Below are 14,615 nucleotides of genomic sequence, written 5' to 3' on the forward strand. Positions count from 1 at the left end.
AAGCATACAGGTAGTCTTTCTTTGCTTTTTTAGTAAAATACATCCTTCTACTTTCTAAAATTAAAGGAAAGTTCTGGACAAGTGATTAAAAACTATTTTAACTTTCGTTTTTAGCCGTTTAGCTCGATTCACCCCTATTCATTAAGGACGTGTTCGCGGGCGCCCTCTGGCGTTTTGCAGTCCTGTTTTTGATATAACAAGGGAAATAGGAAGAGGCCAGGCTCCTCATAAACCAGCTCTGGTTCCTCTTTACCTGCTGCATGAGCTACAACATGCCTTCGTGATGTCAGTACATCACCCTGGTTGGCTGGAATCTCAGATGACAAACATGATGTGTGTCACATATGTTATGTTTTTATTCTGAGAACTTCAGATCCGTTATCTATGGATATCTCTCCCAAAGGGAATTTCCACCTTCTGGCAGCTCTTTTTTTTTACATATGACCACCAAACACTGTAGTTTTTATTTAGAGCACTTTGATTTCATCTGCAACAGAAAGGCCGCAAGATCGGCTATCATTGTGAGCTCATGCTAAGGAAAACAGAATGTGTCCGACTTGACTGCAGTGTTTTTATACCCTATCTCTGCTGTCATCGGCAGATCACATTGACCGTCAAGTCTAAATTGTAAATGAATGCAGCCGTAGTGGCCTGACACATTTCCTCGTTTCAAACCCCAAAATAATGGTGGACAAAGCTGTTATAAACTATAGCAATAAACTGCTTCAAAACTCTGAATATTTCAAAACCTTAACATTTGATTTACTGGGTTTAAGCTACAAACTACTCCATCTGTTATACACAGCTGCTGATACGACTTCATCGCTTTACTCTGATATCTGACTCATCAGCATGCTGAAGGCTACATGGCTAACAAGGACAAAAATAAAGGCACTACAGCACAGTTCTGAGTTCTGCTCCGAGTTTATAGTCAGACCAATTAACTATGCACACACATTATGCATGTTATGCTCAAACTTCTTAAAAAACTTTTGCATTGCAAACTTTGCATAGCTAGCCAGTTAGCTCGCTGAGGCTAATCTGCCGAGGGCCGCATGTTCAGTTTGAATAATCCGCTATTTACTGTCCCCTCCTCCACTTCTGCATCGAGTGGCCACTTGTGTAATGTAGGAGTGACACACATCTTAGTGGTAAGTGGGTGAGGGTGGGTTATAAAGAGAACTGGGGCTTCTATCACTCTCTGACTGCATTTAATTGTGTCTGTTTATTAAATTGTGTGAGAGAGACTGTTTAGGTGTTTAACTACCAAAAAGATGGTGCTTCCAGGGTTCTTTAAAGAAAACGGTTCTTTATAGAACCATGAACACTCAAAAAAACATTTGCATGATTAAAATTCTTTGCATCATGAAAGAGTTCTTTGGATTGATGGAAAATGTGCATGAATGTGCTTCAGACTGTTCTATATAGTACCCAAATATATTGCAATGTTCTTCTATTATTACATGTTTGACATCGTAACAATAGAAGATACCTTTTGGATGCTATATAGAACCATTTTCAAAAAAGATTTAATCTAGATCCATCTATAGCACATTCTCAATCAATCAGAAACCCTTTCATGATGCAAAGAACAGAAAGAGTGTAGTAAATAGAGTATAAATGTCTGATTCTGCTGGGAGTAATTAGTATGATTATCAAATCACAATAATATATATTTTTTTTTACTGTAAAGTTTTATTTTTCATGCTGCACAAATTGCTGTTGTTTCTGATTATCTTAATGATGGAAATGTTCTATACAAACAGAAGGCCTTAAAGGCCATATATTACCATATATTCACTCCATATTTCTGTGATAAAAGTTATTTTTATGTTTTCTCAAGAATTTGAGTTTTTATATCTTTATCACAACACAATGAATGTTGTTTTCTTAGGATCTTGAGAGATTCATGCCATTGTCATAATAACTAAACATAAAAACATTAAAAACTAATATTACCCTTAATATTATTAAGGACAGAACATTAATAATAATATATAATAAGAAAACAAATGAAAATAACTCATTATCACGGAACAACCATGTGAATCCATGGCCCTTTACGGCTTCTGTTTAGAAGAGTATCAGTACATGTTTGGAGTCTGGAATATAAGAGTTACTATCTCTAAACCTTGACATACATGGATCATACAAGTCATATATTCACCTTGCTGTGAAGCAAAGAACAACACTAGAGCTTTTGTTCCAGTTGACTTTATTATTTTTGCACATGAGGCTGCAGAAAACACATTCATGTAATTGCAACATATTTTTCCCTGCTAATAAGTATCCTATTGGCTGAAATGAGAGAGGCATTACTGCTTGTTTTGTTTAGCATCCTAAATCACATTCTAGACAAGCCTGTCTACTGAGGACAGAACCTTTTAACACTTCCAAAACTTTTAAAACAGCATTGACATCACAAAATTACTACAACCACTGCTACCTATGATATAAAGCTATAAGGGGAATGTGACCTGGCAGTATCTTTATCTGGAGAGTAAGTGCAGTGAAAGCAGTGACCAGCTCAGGATCCACGAGAAGAGAAAAACGTTTCATTTGTCTCTGCATGGATCATGTAGTGAGAATGTACATTTTAGACGCAAAGGAACTGTTGTAGGATGTTTTTGCTGTAAATAAAGGCCACAGTTGGTGTACAAAAGATGACTTAGTTGGTTTTATTTAGTCAAAAATCATTGTTTCCTGCCAACTGTGAACTGTATTGACAGGTATATCTTAGAAAGCACAATGTTGGATTATATTTTAAGGGTCTTTGATGGTTTATGTCAGGGCTGTGAGGTTAAGGCTGATTAGGCTGAGTTGTTAGCACCATTGCGTAGTAACATTTGCTGATTAAAACTGTCGATGTTCAACATCGTATCGTGCGAAGTCTGCACCCTATTCAGGATCACAGTAGTGAGTCAAAATAAATGGAAATGTTCTTCATAACACTTTTAAATAATTGGTTTTCATCAACAGTGAATAGTAGATAGGCATAAGCAGCTTTTAATGGGTTTGTTATCTTTCTGACTTCTCTATTCTTGAATCCTCTGTTGTAGAGCCTGGAACAAGCGCTCATTAACAGCGTGCTCTAATAATCAGCTCAGTCAGATTCTCGTTGATCACGGGCATCCTTGGAATCACGGGGGGTTTCTCTCTCCTTCCTTGACTCCTTCACCACCTGAGCAGGAAACATGATACTGTTAGAGACCATAAAGGATAAAGTATGAATTATAGACCTCTAAAAACTGGATTTATGTTCTATGATAACAACAACAACAACAACAACTACACTCTTAAAAAAGATGGTTCTTTAAGTATTCTTTAGTAAAGAAAATGGTTCTAAAAAGAACCATTAACACTCAAAGAACCCTCTGCATGATTAAATGGTTCTTTGCATAGTGAAATGGTTCTTCAGATTGATGGAGAATGTGCTGTAGATGGTTCTATATAGAACATTTTTGAAATGGGTTCTATATAGCACCCAAAAGGGTTCTTCCATTGTTACAAGCTTGTCATCGGAACAATAGAAGAACCCTTTTGGGTGCCATATAAAGCCCTCAAAACGATTCTGTATAGAACCATATACAGCACATTCTGAAGAACATTTTCATGATGCCAAGAACCCTTTAATCATGCAAAGGGTTCCGTAAGTGCTCGTGGTTCTTTATAGAACCATTTTTTTTTTACAAAAGAACCCTTAAAGAACCATCTTTTTTAAGAGTGTAGAAGGGAAAAGATATGTTATCCGAGGTGTTCGCTAAGATTTTGCTAGGCCATTCCTATGGAATTCCAGATGGTTGCTAAGGTGTTGCTAGGCGGTTGCTAAAGACATCCCAGGTGGTTGCTAAAGTGTTGCTCGGCCACTGAGTGAGCCAACAAGGCCAAAAACTGAGTGAGCCAAAAAGGATACTCCACTAACCTCTCCATCACGGGTCTCAACGGTTTTGATCACAACTTTCTTGCCATGTCCAACATCAGCAGGCTGGTCAAACTCTAGCCACCAACAGATACAGATTTGTGGTGTTAAACCAGACAGTAACACATGTAATCAAATCATTTAATAGGTTTAATAGGATTTTAGAGATACAGCAAGACTTCAGAAAGCAGTTGTAGCAAAACATCATGACTGACTTACCCCCATTGCGCATGCTCATTGATGTTATGTTCATCATGGGAACCACGATTCTGTAAGAACAATCGACAAACCTCAGGCACAAAATAGATCACCAGGACCACTACAGACAGCTACAGCTGGAAAGGACATTATTACCTGCTCTCCTCCCCTTCTAGCAACTTCCTATAGGTAGCAATCTCAATGTCTAGAGCCATCTTGACATTAAGCAGGTCCTGGTATTCCCTCAAGTGACGGGACATTTCATCCTTCAGGTGGCGGATCTCTTCCTCCAGACGAGTGATGTTGTCCTGGTAGTTGCCAGCCTCCACACCAAACTGGTCCTCCATTTCCCTCATCTGCCTCACCAGAGCCTCATTCTGTAGGACATGCACAAGGATTTCACAGTGCTTAATGTGAATACCTTAGCTGGACATGTGGCCACCCAAAAAAGGGAAACTTTACATGGATTGAATCAGATGTACAAAATATAAACTATTATGTCCAAAAGTACTGATACACCACTGCTAATTAGTGAATTTCATGGGGTTTTCCTGTCTAATACCAACAAGTGTGGGCTAGAGGGGTATAAAGCTCCCCAGCATTGGGCTGTGGAGCAGTGGAACTGCGTTCTCTGGAGTGATGGAGCTCCATCCAATTGGACTTAAATATATTAAATTGACTATATTAAACTGACTTCTATGGGTTGGGATGAGTTGGAGTGACCTAGAACTGACCATCCAACATCAGTACCTCACCTGTGCTCAATGCTCAATCAAATCCTCACAGCAATGAACCAAGTGCAAAGCTCATTGTGAAAGAACTGCACAGGTTGCCTGTATATTTTAAAATAGATTTTAAAGTTTTTTAAATCTCTAAATTGCTGAGCATCTCCATACTTCACTGAAAATCTGTCCCACACATGATCTACCATCTGCAGATACTGGCCTTGCACAGTTTGTCTTTTTAATTTTATCTGTTATTGTCTCAGTTTATTTAAATTCATAATCAACTTTTATTTATTCAGTTTTATTTTCCTTCATCCATCGTTTCTTAAGCACTTTGTATCTATATGTGTCATCCTGTACTTTATCGCAAAATTTAGGCCTTCTTCATGTTTCAATGTTTAAATTCACTTCTATGGGTGGTCGATCATTTAATGTAGTACCTTCCAAATTATGGAATAATCTCCCCCAGTCTATTCGGGATGCCACCTCTCTATCTTCATTCAAATCTCTATTAAAGACTGACTTGCTTTCGCTATGTTATCATTGTTCCGTTTATACGTGAATGTTTATGTTTTTACCTGTATTGTCCTTTTGTTGTTTATTTAATTATTATTACTATTATCGTAAAAAAGCCGAGAAGAGTGGAGGCTGTTACTGCAGCAAAGGGCAACAAACTCCCTATTAATCCCCTTCATTTCAGAAGAAATGCTGGATAAGTTGGTGTCTACAAAGTTTTGGAAATGTAGTGCATTTATCTCAGCTCACCGTGCTCTTGAGGGCATCGATCTCACAGTTGAGACCCTGGATCTGCCTCCTGAACTCATTGGTCTCTTGCTTGGCCTGTCTCAAAGCATCAGCATTGCGCTTTGCAGAATCTGTCAGGTCAGCAAACTGCAGGACGAAAAGAGAAAAGAAGCATTAGTAGTTGGATAGCACTGTGGACAACACCATTATCTTTAAAAGACTGAAGATCCGATTCCTGTTCAGACATGCACACTATACTAATTAGCTTCACCTGCTCTACTAGTAAGAATCCTTGGGCAAGACTCCTAATGATAAACTGGCCAGTCTTAGGCCCAATCCCATTTCACCCCTCGCCCCTTCCTCTTAGCCCTTACCTCTCCATTTTACATGTTCATGTCTAGTGTCCCAATTTTTGTTGAGATAGTGGGGTAGGGCAAAGTGTTAGAGCTACATGAACCTCCAAACTGAGGTTTTTCAGACGCTCACTCTAAAAAGAGTGCTATGAGAAAAAAAAACTGGCAAGATGGCTGAACAAGCAACCAAAGAAACCCACAAACGTGAGTATTATTTTCTGTTAAAAAGTTATCCATTGTATTATCTTTGTTTAATGGCATTTCAATGTATTATGGTCCTTTTCTTCATAACAAGCATAAAAATCGCTAGTAGTATGCTGATGTCTCAGTAGCTAGCTAAATAAATTTCCTGTTCCACCTTCAGTGGTAGAATGGGAAAATTCAAACAAGAAGTTGGCGAATAGCTGGCTTCAGCGTCACATCACCGAAGAATTAGCGATGGGCAACAGTAAATAATTGTCACATTCCCCTCTTTGAAGGCCCTAAATGTAACTAAAGCCCAGCAGAGAGGTTGCTGAACTTTACTCTCCTCTGCTATCACTGCAGACTGGCAGCGTCGCCTACAGAGCACCACTAGTAGCCTGTTAATGAAGTAATGTTCTTTTTTATTTGAAGGTTGTCCCATTTCATATGGGAAGATTTCAACCACCACCACTTGTAAACTCAGTTCCAAGGTGACATTTGAAAACAAGCCGTAGGGGTAAAAATAAGAAATGGGATTGGGCCAATGTTGCTCTGGATAGCGATTCATATAAAGATAATTTATTCGCAGCCGCCTTTGGACATGAGCCATGGCTTATGTTGACCGCCTCACCTTGGACTTGTACCACTCCTCAGACTCCTGCATGTTCTTGGTTGCAATGCTTTCATATTGGGCCCTAATTTCCCTCAGGGCTGAGGTCAGGTCAGGACGAACTGTGGCCTCCACCTCCATCTTCATCTGCTGGGTCTCAATGCTTACTTGCACATCCTGGATTTCCTGTTAAGGTGGAATACAAGAAACTCCTGCAGTGAAAAATGCTAGAGGCACCTTTGATGGCTCTTACGTTATGCGGTTGAAGAGATGGCAGTCACACCATTCATTTAGACAGGCTGAGATTGTGAATGGACTTCTCCACCATACCTCATCATGTATCTTCTTGAGGAACTCTATCTCGTCCATCAGTGACTCAATCTTCCTCTCCAACTCCAAGCGGGCCAGAGTGGCATCATCAACGTCCTGCAGCAGACATTGACATTAACATCTGTTCAGTGCACAAGCTTTTCACTGCTGTAGCAAGGAACCCTTCAGGTCTCCAAACATGTTTAGGAGGGTGGTGATTTTAATGACCAATGTTTGCTTATCAAAAGCTGGAGTTGCCAGACTTGGTCCCTCCTTCTTCTTTCTTTTTTGATTATCTACACTGTCATAAAGGTTCCTACATCCTTTACAAAAAGGGTTCTGTAGTGAAGCCAGGTTACACACAGAACCATGACAACTCAAAGAACCATTTAAATGCTTAGAACCCTTTAAGATATATACTGTCATACTGCCCAGCCCTACTTTGTTATGTGAGCTTAAAGGTTTTATTTTGATTTTCCAGTGTTATGGCCACCAGGTGTCAGTATGAGTCAGGACTAAAGCACATATACAGAACACCTTTCAGGTAAGAATGACATGGAATAAAGGGAACAAATGCCAAACTCGATAGGATAGTGAACACAAAAGTCATTCCTGAAAGATATTATGGAATCTGCACTTAAACAAGAAAGAGAGTGTGAGTTCTAGGTCATCACCTTTCGGAACAGGACCAGTTGGTTCTCTGAATCCTGTCTTTTCTGACTCTCCTCATCCAGCCTGCAGGCACACACAGGAAGAAAACCTCTTTTATCTGTAGATACAACACTGTGCAAAAATCCAGAGAACATTCATTTTTGTTCATTTTTCAGCATCAGAAAAAAATGTTAAAAAATATCAGAAAATTACAAAGAAAAAAAAATATAATACCACCCTTTGCCTTTAGTACAGCTTCCATTCTTTTCAGGAGACTAACTTTCAGTTTCTCAAAGAAATCTGAGACACACCTCCAAAGTTCAGTCTTAGAAGTAGCTGATCATTTTCTGAAGTAATCAAACACATTCAGTGATGTTGAGGTCTGGACTGGGGTGGTCAGTCCATTGTTCAGCTTCTTTGTTTGATGTGTCTGTCTCCTTTTCTCAGTGAGGCTTCTTGACAGCTACACATCCTTTCAGACCCATAGCGCTGAGTTGTCTTCTCACAGTGGAAGGATGGACAGAAACACCTGTGGATGTTTTCAGATGTGAAGCAGCTTGATTTTCTCCTCTCTCTCAAAGATGGAAGCTTTAAGTGCTGTTTATCTGATGGGGGCAGTTCTGGTGTCCACCAGGTCTTGCACAGTTGTTCCATTTTCCGATTTTCTCTCTATCTTTTGGTAATATCTCCAGTTTTGGAAACTGGGTGGGAATTGTGTGGATACTGCAGATTCCAAACTTTCAATCCATACCACAAGAGTGATAAATTAGAAAAATTAAGTTTTCTTTGGGGACTATTTTGCCTTACAATGCCCTGCAGGTAGCCCTCACTATGTATGGATTTCAAAAATAACTATCGTAAACCAGTGTCTAAGGCATCAGGCAGCATATTCATAACCATTTAATGTAATAACTGTCTGTGAGAGAACTAAACTCTTCAGATGTCTATCACCAAACCACTCTGAATGACTTTGTTTACATCTTAACCATTTAATTATGCAGAAATGTTGATAAATCAGTAGAATTCCTCTTAAACTATACCATGGTGGGCATCATACCAGAACGAATGTAGACCATTTACATTTATCCTGCTCTCTTTATTGTAAAGTCCTGGCCTGGCTGTGCTTTTGTTTCAGCCCTTCCTGTCGGGGGTTTAAGAGGGGCTTCATATCAATACACGTCTGGCCTGCTGTCAGGGGTCTCCACACTGTAACAAACGAGGCTCCAGCTGGCAAAGAGCCCAAAGATCAATTAGCTAATGTGCTGGCCAGTAAAAGGATTTGGGTCGAGGCAGAAAATGGGGGGGTCAATCCATCTCCTCAGCAAATTCAGTAAATTAGCCATCCTGGGGAGGTCACACATGTAACCCCAGTTTAAAGTGAATTTTGCAATCAAATCATGCCTTACATTCGTTGCGGATGACGTCATGTCCCGACCACACCTCAGAGTCTGGCTGGACTCCAAGTAGGCAAGTCACAGAGGAAATGAGATTATCTCTGCCTATACTGAAAAAAGAGTATATTCGATTTGAAATGTGTGCATCATTTCATTATTTCATCTTTCCGTTTACTTACTTTTAGGAACTAAATGTGGACATGATGCGTATTTGAATTATAAATATTAAATGCAGCAATTTTTCATTGTCATTTCATTATTTGAATAAACATTTTTGATAATTAGCTCCGTGTCATGATCCCACCACTTTAGCGGCTTTAATATCACAAAGCTGAGGTTGGCCTCTTATTCAAATTTTCAATTCCACCTTAAATGGTTCAGCAGCCTCAGACACCAGAATGTAAGCACCAAACAATTTAAGGCGGAAGCAGAAAATCTGAATAAGCTGGTGAATAACAATATCCAGGGGGGGTCGGGTCTGTGGCTAAGCTCAGATTTTATTCAATTCTCATTGCAGGAATTCTGCATTCCTTAATAGGAAACCTGGCACCAGCCCACAAGCCCAGGACACCCAACACCTATAATGGAGCCTCATTGATTTTTCCTTTTCTCCCCTGTTTCCCTCTGTCTCTCCATCATCCTCTCAGTCTCCACACCTTTCCTCCCCCTCCAAGACCTGCTAATAGTGAGCCCTGTTGCTCCTCTCTGAGGAGATGCATTATAAGTCTTTAAGTTTTCGTTTTTTTCTACTGCAACACACAAATTTTCACTTAGGGATCAATATAGTATGTCTATCTACCAGTTTCCAATAGTCTCAGCAAAGGCAGAAGAACATCTGAGAAGATCAATAAAGGTCTCACAAAGGGTTCTTTGAGCAGTGCCATAGTAGATTCTAATGGTCTAAAGAACCTTCACATTGTGTAAAAGACAAAAACGTTTACATTACGTGGGAGTTCTTTAGGCCATTCTATATAAAAAAGTGGTTCTTAAAAGAACCATCCATTGTGAGGTTCTTGACAATTTTTTACAGTTAGGTTTTGGCTACACCCCTAAAAAATCTATCTATATATCTATGAGTCTCAGTAAAATCAGAACATCTGAGCAGATCAGCAGTGGAGTAATTATTCTTCATTTCATTTAAAGTAATTTGTGTCTCATTTTTGTTTGCTTTGCTATCATTAATGAAATATGAGATCAACCAGTTTTAAAAGTCATATTTAACAGATTTAGGACTTCTAAACATTTTAGAGTATGCCGTAACTGAACATGGTACAAATGTAATATGTTACTGGTGTTTATACTGAAAAACACATTGAATTTACTTCATTTTAAATGTGTATAGAAATTCTATATGTATATATTTCCAAAGGAAACCACAATGACACATTTGCATGAAGTAAATTTAATAAGTTACGTCTCTCGGCGCAGTGATGGGAGCCAGTTTCTCTTCAGTGACTCAGCAGTAACTAGATTAGGCCTTAGCATTAGTTCTCAGACAGACATGTTTGAAATTTGGTTTTGTTGTGGATTTCTGCAGGCTCAGGATGATCGAGAGCTGGATCATGTCTTTATTTAAGCGTGTGGGGGGCTTCTGGCTTTAGTTATATGTATGTGAACATTCATAAACTGCAGTATGATGAAGTGGATCCACACTGCAGCTTCTTTGTCTCTGTCCTTCCACCCAGTGCCACACCCATCCCCATCAACAGAGCCCAGCTGATTATTCTGCTGAGGACTATGGGATGCACCCATGTGTTTGTGTCAAGCAGGGGTGGGTGGGGGAGTCTAGGGGGGTGGGCTGGTGGTGAGAGCTGCAGATAAAATAAAATCTATTGGAACCATCTAGAATTCCCATCACCACACCCTATCAGTCTGACCGCTTAAAAAAAAAACTTGCCATGCCAGAGAACTGCCCCAAAATACTATTTTAGACACAAGAATTCCAGCCTTATGACTATTTAACAGTTATTACTTAGTAATTACATGGGCTACAGACTTAGGTAATAGATGTGTGTAATACAATTTAAAGCTTTGAAATACTATTTAAGGAGCTACAGTACTCCTATATGTCTTAACTGCTACGCAAACCTCACACTAACAGTGTCTAACTGATGCTGGACTGGCTTCTCTTAATCTGCTGAGTACTTGTAAATCTCACTGGGCTTCTTTAATGCTTATATAGACATATAGGCCACCCAGAGTGTTATCTCTACCTTTAAAACATGCTCACCTCAAAAATACTGATGAATCCCAAAATAGCTCTGTGGTTCATAAAATCTGTTTTAAGTATCAGCATTCATTATTTATTCATATACAGTGATTTCAAAGTGTAGGCTTTGGCTGTTCCCTCACTAATCCCTTAAACTCTAGGACTATTCATGCTTATTCATTTATTAATTTTAAATATAATTCAGTAACTTCAGTGAAACTCCTGGTGAATCAACTGCATCAATTTCGGAATGTAATTATGAACTGTATTTAACAATATGCAATGAAGGATGTGCTTATTTTTTTAGGAAAAAATAAAAATTCTCATTTCTAAAAGCAAGCTTGCATACTGTCAATATCATAGCAAAATCTTGCATCTCCAACTGGTAACTTTACAGCAGAAGGAAAAATATTTCAAAAGGAAGTCAATGGAACAAAATTTATTTAATTTAAAAGAAAGCTACCATTTTACTGAATTGTACCAAAATACTTGAGGCTAGATTTGATATTGAATCAGTTCCTAAAGAACTGTAATCGAGATATGAGGGTTACGTGTTTGGTACGTAGTTATGAGAGTAAGGACTGGCCTCCAGAGTTTAAAGGGTTAACCCCAGCCCCTCCCAAAAGGATGAAACACACACCTCTGCTTGAGCAAGGCCAGATCCTCTGCTAAGTTGTCTCGCTCCACCTGGACCTGGTCCCGCTCCTTGCCGATCAGCTCCATCTGCCTGCGCAGCTCCCTCATCTCCTGCTGGCACATCTCGCTGGCCCGGTTGGGTTGGCCCTGCTGGTGCTTGCCCTTGTACTGGTTGAGTTCCAGCTGAAGGCCGGCGTTCTGCTGCTCCAGGTAGCGCACCTTCTCGATGAAGCTGGCAAAGCGATCGTTCAGCTCCTGCAGCTCCTGCTTCTCGTTGCTGCGTGTGGCCAGGAACTCCTGGTTGATGGCTTCGGCCAGAGAGAAGTCCACCTTTTCATAGGACAGGCGTGGGGCCGGGGTGGGGGTGGCGGAGCGCATCCGGTAGCCCACCGAACGAGTGGTCACAGAGGGAGGTACCGAGCTGAGGTAGCGGCCTCCAGACACGGGCAAACGGGACGGGAGTGGGGTGTAGGCTGAGTAGGAAGGTGCGCCGAAAGTGCGGCGGTAAGAAGTGCGGACGGTGGAGTGGCTCATGATTGGATGTTGATTGATCGGCTAGATCTTCTCCTTATCTGGGTTCCTCTGGAGCTTTTGGTGGCAGTGGTCGAAGCTGAAGCAACAGGACGTCCAAGAAAGGTACACGTGGGCTTTTATCCTCACAGGCTGACGGTTTCTCCTCCCCCTTTGCCTGCAGACCTCCCAGTCTCCAAGGGCTCTCTTCCCATCATCCATCCACCATTCTTCCACAAGGGCCCTGGCCACTCCCTCCTTGCAGCCTCCTCTTTCATGTCTGCCCCTCCTTGCCCTTCTCTTCTCCTCCATCAACCCCCACTCCCGCCCCAGCCCAGATGTGCCCCTCCCTCCCTCCTGTCCTGCGCTATTGGCAGGCATCCTAACTGCCTCCGACATTAAGACGTCATATTTAAACACATGTCCCCACCCTGCTGCCTCTTTTCCGCAAACATAGATTCCCACTTCTTCACGTATTTTCCTAGCAGAACTGCAGAATTAAGAATTTACAGGTTATTCCAACAGCTTCCGAAACATTTAAGCATGCACCACTGCAGAATACACTTCTTTCATTTTCCTCTCTTTGCTCTTCATGTAATAGTAGAAAGTATTGATGTTCTGGTGGAGCAGACAAAGGATGAGGCATGACTCTGCAATTCTACTCCAGCACCAGATTGCAGTGTGCCATATCGAATATCTGTTCTAATCTCATTTTTGTTGCAAAGGATGACGTTCCCCATCCCAGACAGCCCACCAGAGAACCTGAGCAAGTGCTGAAAGTTGAGATACTTTACAACATGGAATGTAAAACTTCCAGATTAGTGATTGGAGAATCCAAAAAAAGAAATATTTTGGAGTTAGAGGACATTTAATACAGTTACAGCTGTTCTTTCACACTGTATACTGATTTTGTATATTTAAAAAATGCTATGAACCATTTTTTTATTGCCAGACATTTCCAGGTTGGTATATTCAGTATATACAATTTTGGTATCCTTAACACTGAAAAAAAATTAAAAATCACTATTTATGCTATTTTCCCCTTACCCCACATGTAGTTGATCAGCTAAGACATGTCCAAATTTTGCTTCTTAATTTTTTGCACTGGTGCTATGAGACAGACCTTGTTAACAACTGATAGAAGTCTACAGTCACCCAAATCTTTTTCGTAATTACAACACTATCGTGTAAGGTGGCTGCCGACACCATTCGGTTGCACTAGGGGTCGGCAACATGCGGCTCTTTTACTGCCCTGTTGCGGCTCCACAGTAGAATTAGATTTTTAGGTAAAACTAAAATAATCCTCCTTTGCAGTAAAATAAAGCTCTGCTGATCGTTCAACACAGTTTAACAATAAATGGTCTTAAATGCTGGAGTTAATGTAGAACTGCTAATTAACCCTGAAGATTGGCTTGCACTAGCTACACCATAGGAACACAGACAACAATCTCTCCTAGCTAGTAGCTAACGAAAAGGGAGAGATTTTAGATGAACATTGATAATTTGGAAACGAATGGACTTATTTGCATTTATAATCATTCCAGCTGGTTTCATGATACATTTAATCTGCAACAAGAAACTGTCAAAAAAGTTGCGAGGCTAAAGTCAGCTTCTCATTCGCCAGCGTCTTCTTTGAATTTTCCGGTTCCACCTTAAATGGTGCAGCAGTTACATTCTTTTCTATTCATTTAAAGCAAAGCAAAGTAAGTCTGTGTTTTCGTTTATATTTTTTAGCCTGTACTAACACATTAGCACATACTAAGACATATTTACAACCTAGATGGTAAAATGGACATAAATGTTGTGGCTCTCAAGGTGGTTTGATTTTTGTTGAAAGGACAAAATGGCTCTTCTTAACATTTGGGTTGTTAAAATTGAGAAAAAACAATGAAAGTATATTTCAGTGAATGAAATGTAATTCAATAAAAAACAAACTTTTTATTCACTGAAATATACTTGCCTTATTTTTTGTCTATCTTACACAGATCAGGTACCACTACTAATAATCTGTTTATATTCTTATAGTCTCAGTTTGTAAGTCAAACAAGCTCTCTCCTCCATTTTTGGGTGTATTTAATCTAAATGAGCTATTTTGAGACATCTTTTAATTTATTCAGTGGCTCATCTATAAAGTTAAGAATCCATCAGCGATCAGTTTTGCTTTGTATCCTGCT

The 14,615-nt window shown here is 39.9% G+C and overlaps 1 protein-coding gene across 1 annotated transcript; it reads right to left on the reverse strand.

Moving 5' to 3' along the window:
• Positions 1-3,050: 3,050 nt before the first annotated feature.
• On the reverse strand, positions 3,051-12,752 carry prph (peripherin). The gene is made up of 9 exons (XM_036559767.1): positions 11,936-12,752; positions 7,716-7,776; positions 7,063-7,158; positions 6,754-6,918; positions 5,608-5,733; positions 4,274-4,494; positions 4,139-4,188; positions 3,923-3,996; positions 3,051-3,181 (listed from the first exon to the last, which is right to left on the reverse strand). Exons 1-9 carry the CDS (start codon positions 12,463-12,465, stop codon positions 3,104-3,106), a joined length of 1,401 nt encoding a protein of 466 aa, XP_036415660.1. The 5' UTR covers positions 12,466-12,752; the 3' UTR covers positions 3,051-3,103.
• Between the last annotated feature and the right edge of the window lie 1,863 nt (positions 12,753-14,615).

Source organism: Colossoma macropomum, unplaced genomic scaffold (assembly GCF_904425465.1).
Source record: "Colossoma macropomum unplaced genomic scaffold, Colossoma_macropomum, whole genome shotgun sequence".
NCBI classification, from domain to species: domain Eukaryota; kingdom Metazoa; phylum Chordata; class Actinopteri; order Characiformes; family Serrasalmidae; genus Colossoma; species Colossoma macropomum.

Bases quoted from the DNA above. Each gene is read 5' to 3' on its own strand.
- prph (XM_036559767.1), bottom strand. From the start codon at position 12,465: ATGAGCCACTCCACCGTCCGCACTTCTTACCGCCGCACTTTCGGCGCA. The intron at 7,777-11,935 runs GTGTGTGTTTCA...GTGTGCCTGCAG, and splicing joins CTGGCCTTGCTCAAGCAGAG to GCTGGATGAGGAGAGTCAGA. The intron at 5,734-6,753 runs GTGAGGCGGTCA...TTCGTCCTGCAG, and splicing joins AGGAGTGGTACAAGTCCAAG to TTTGCTGACCTGACAGATTC.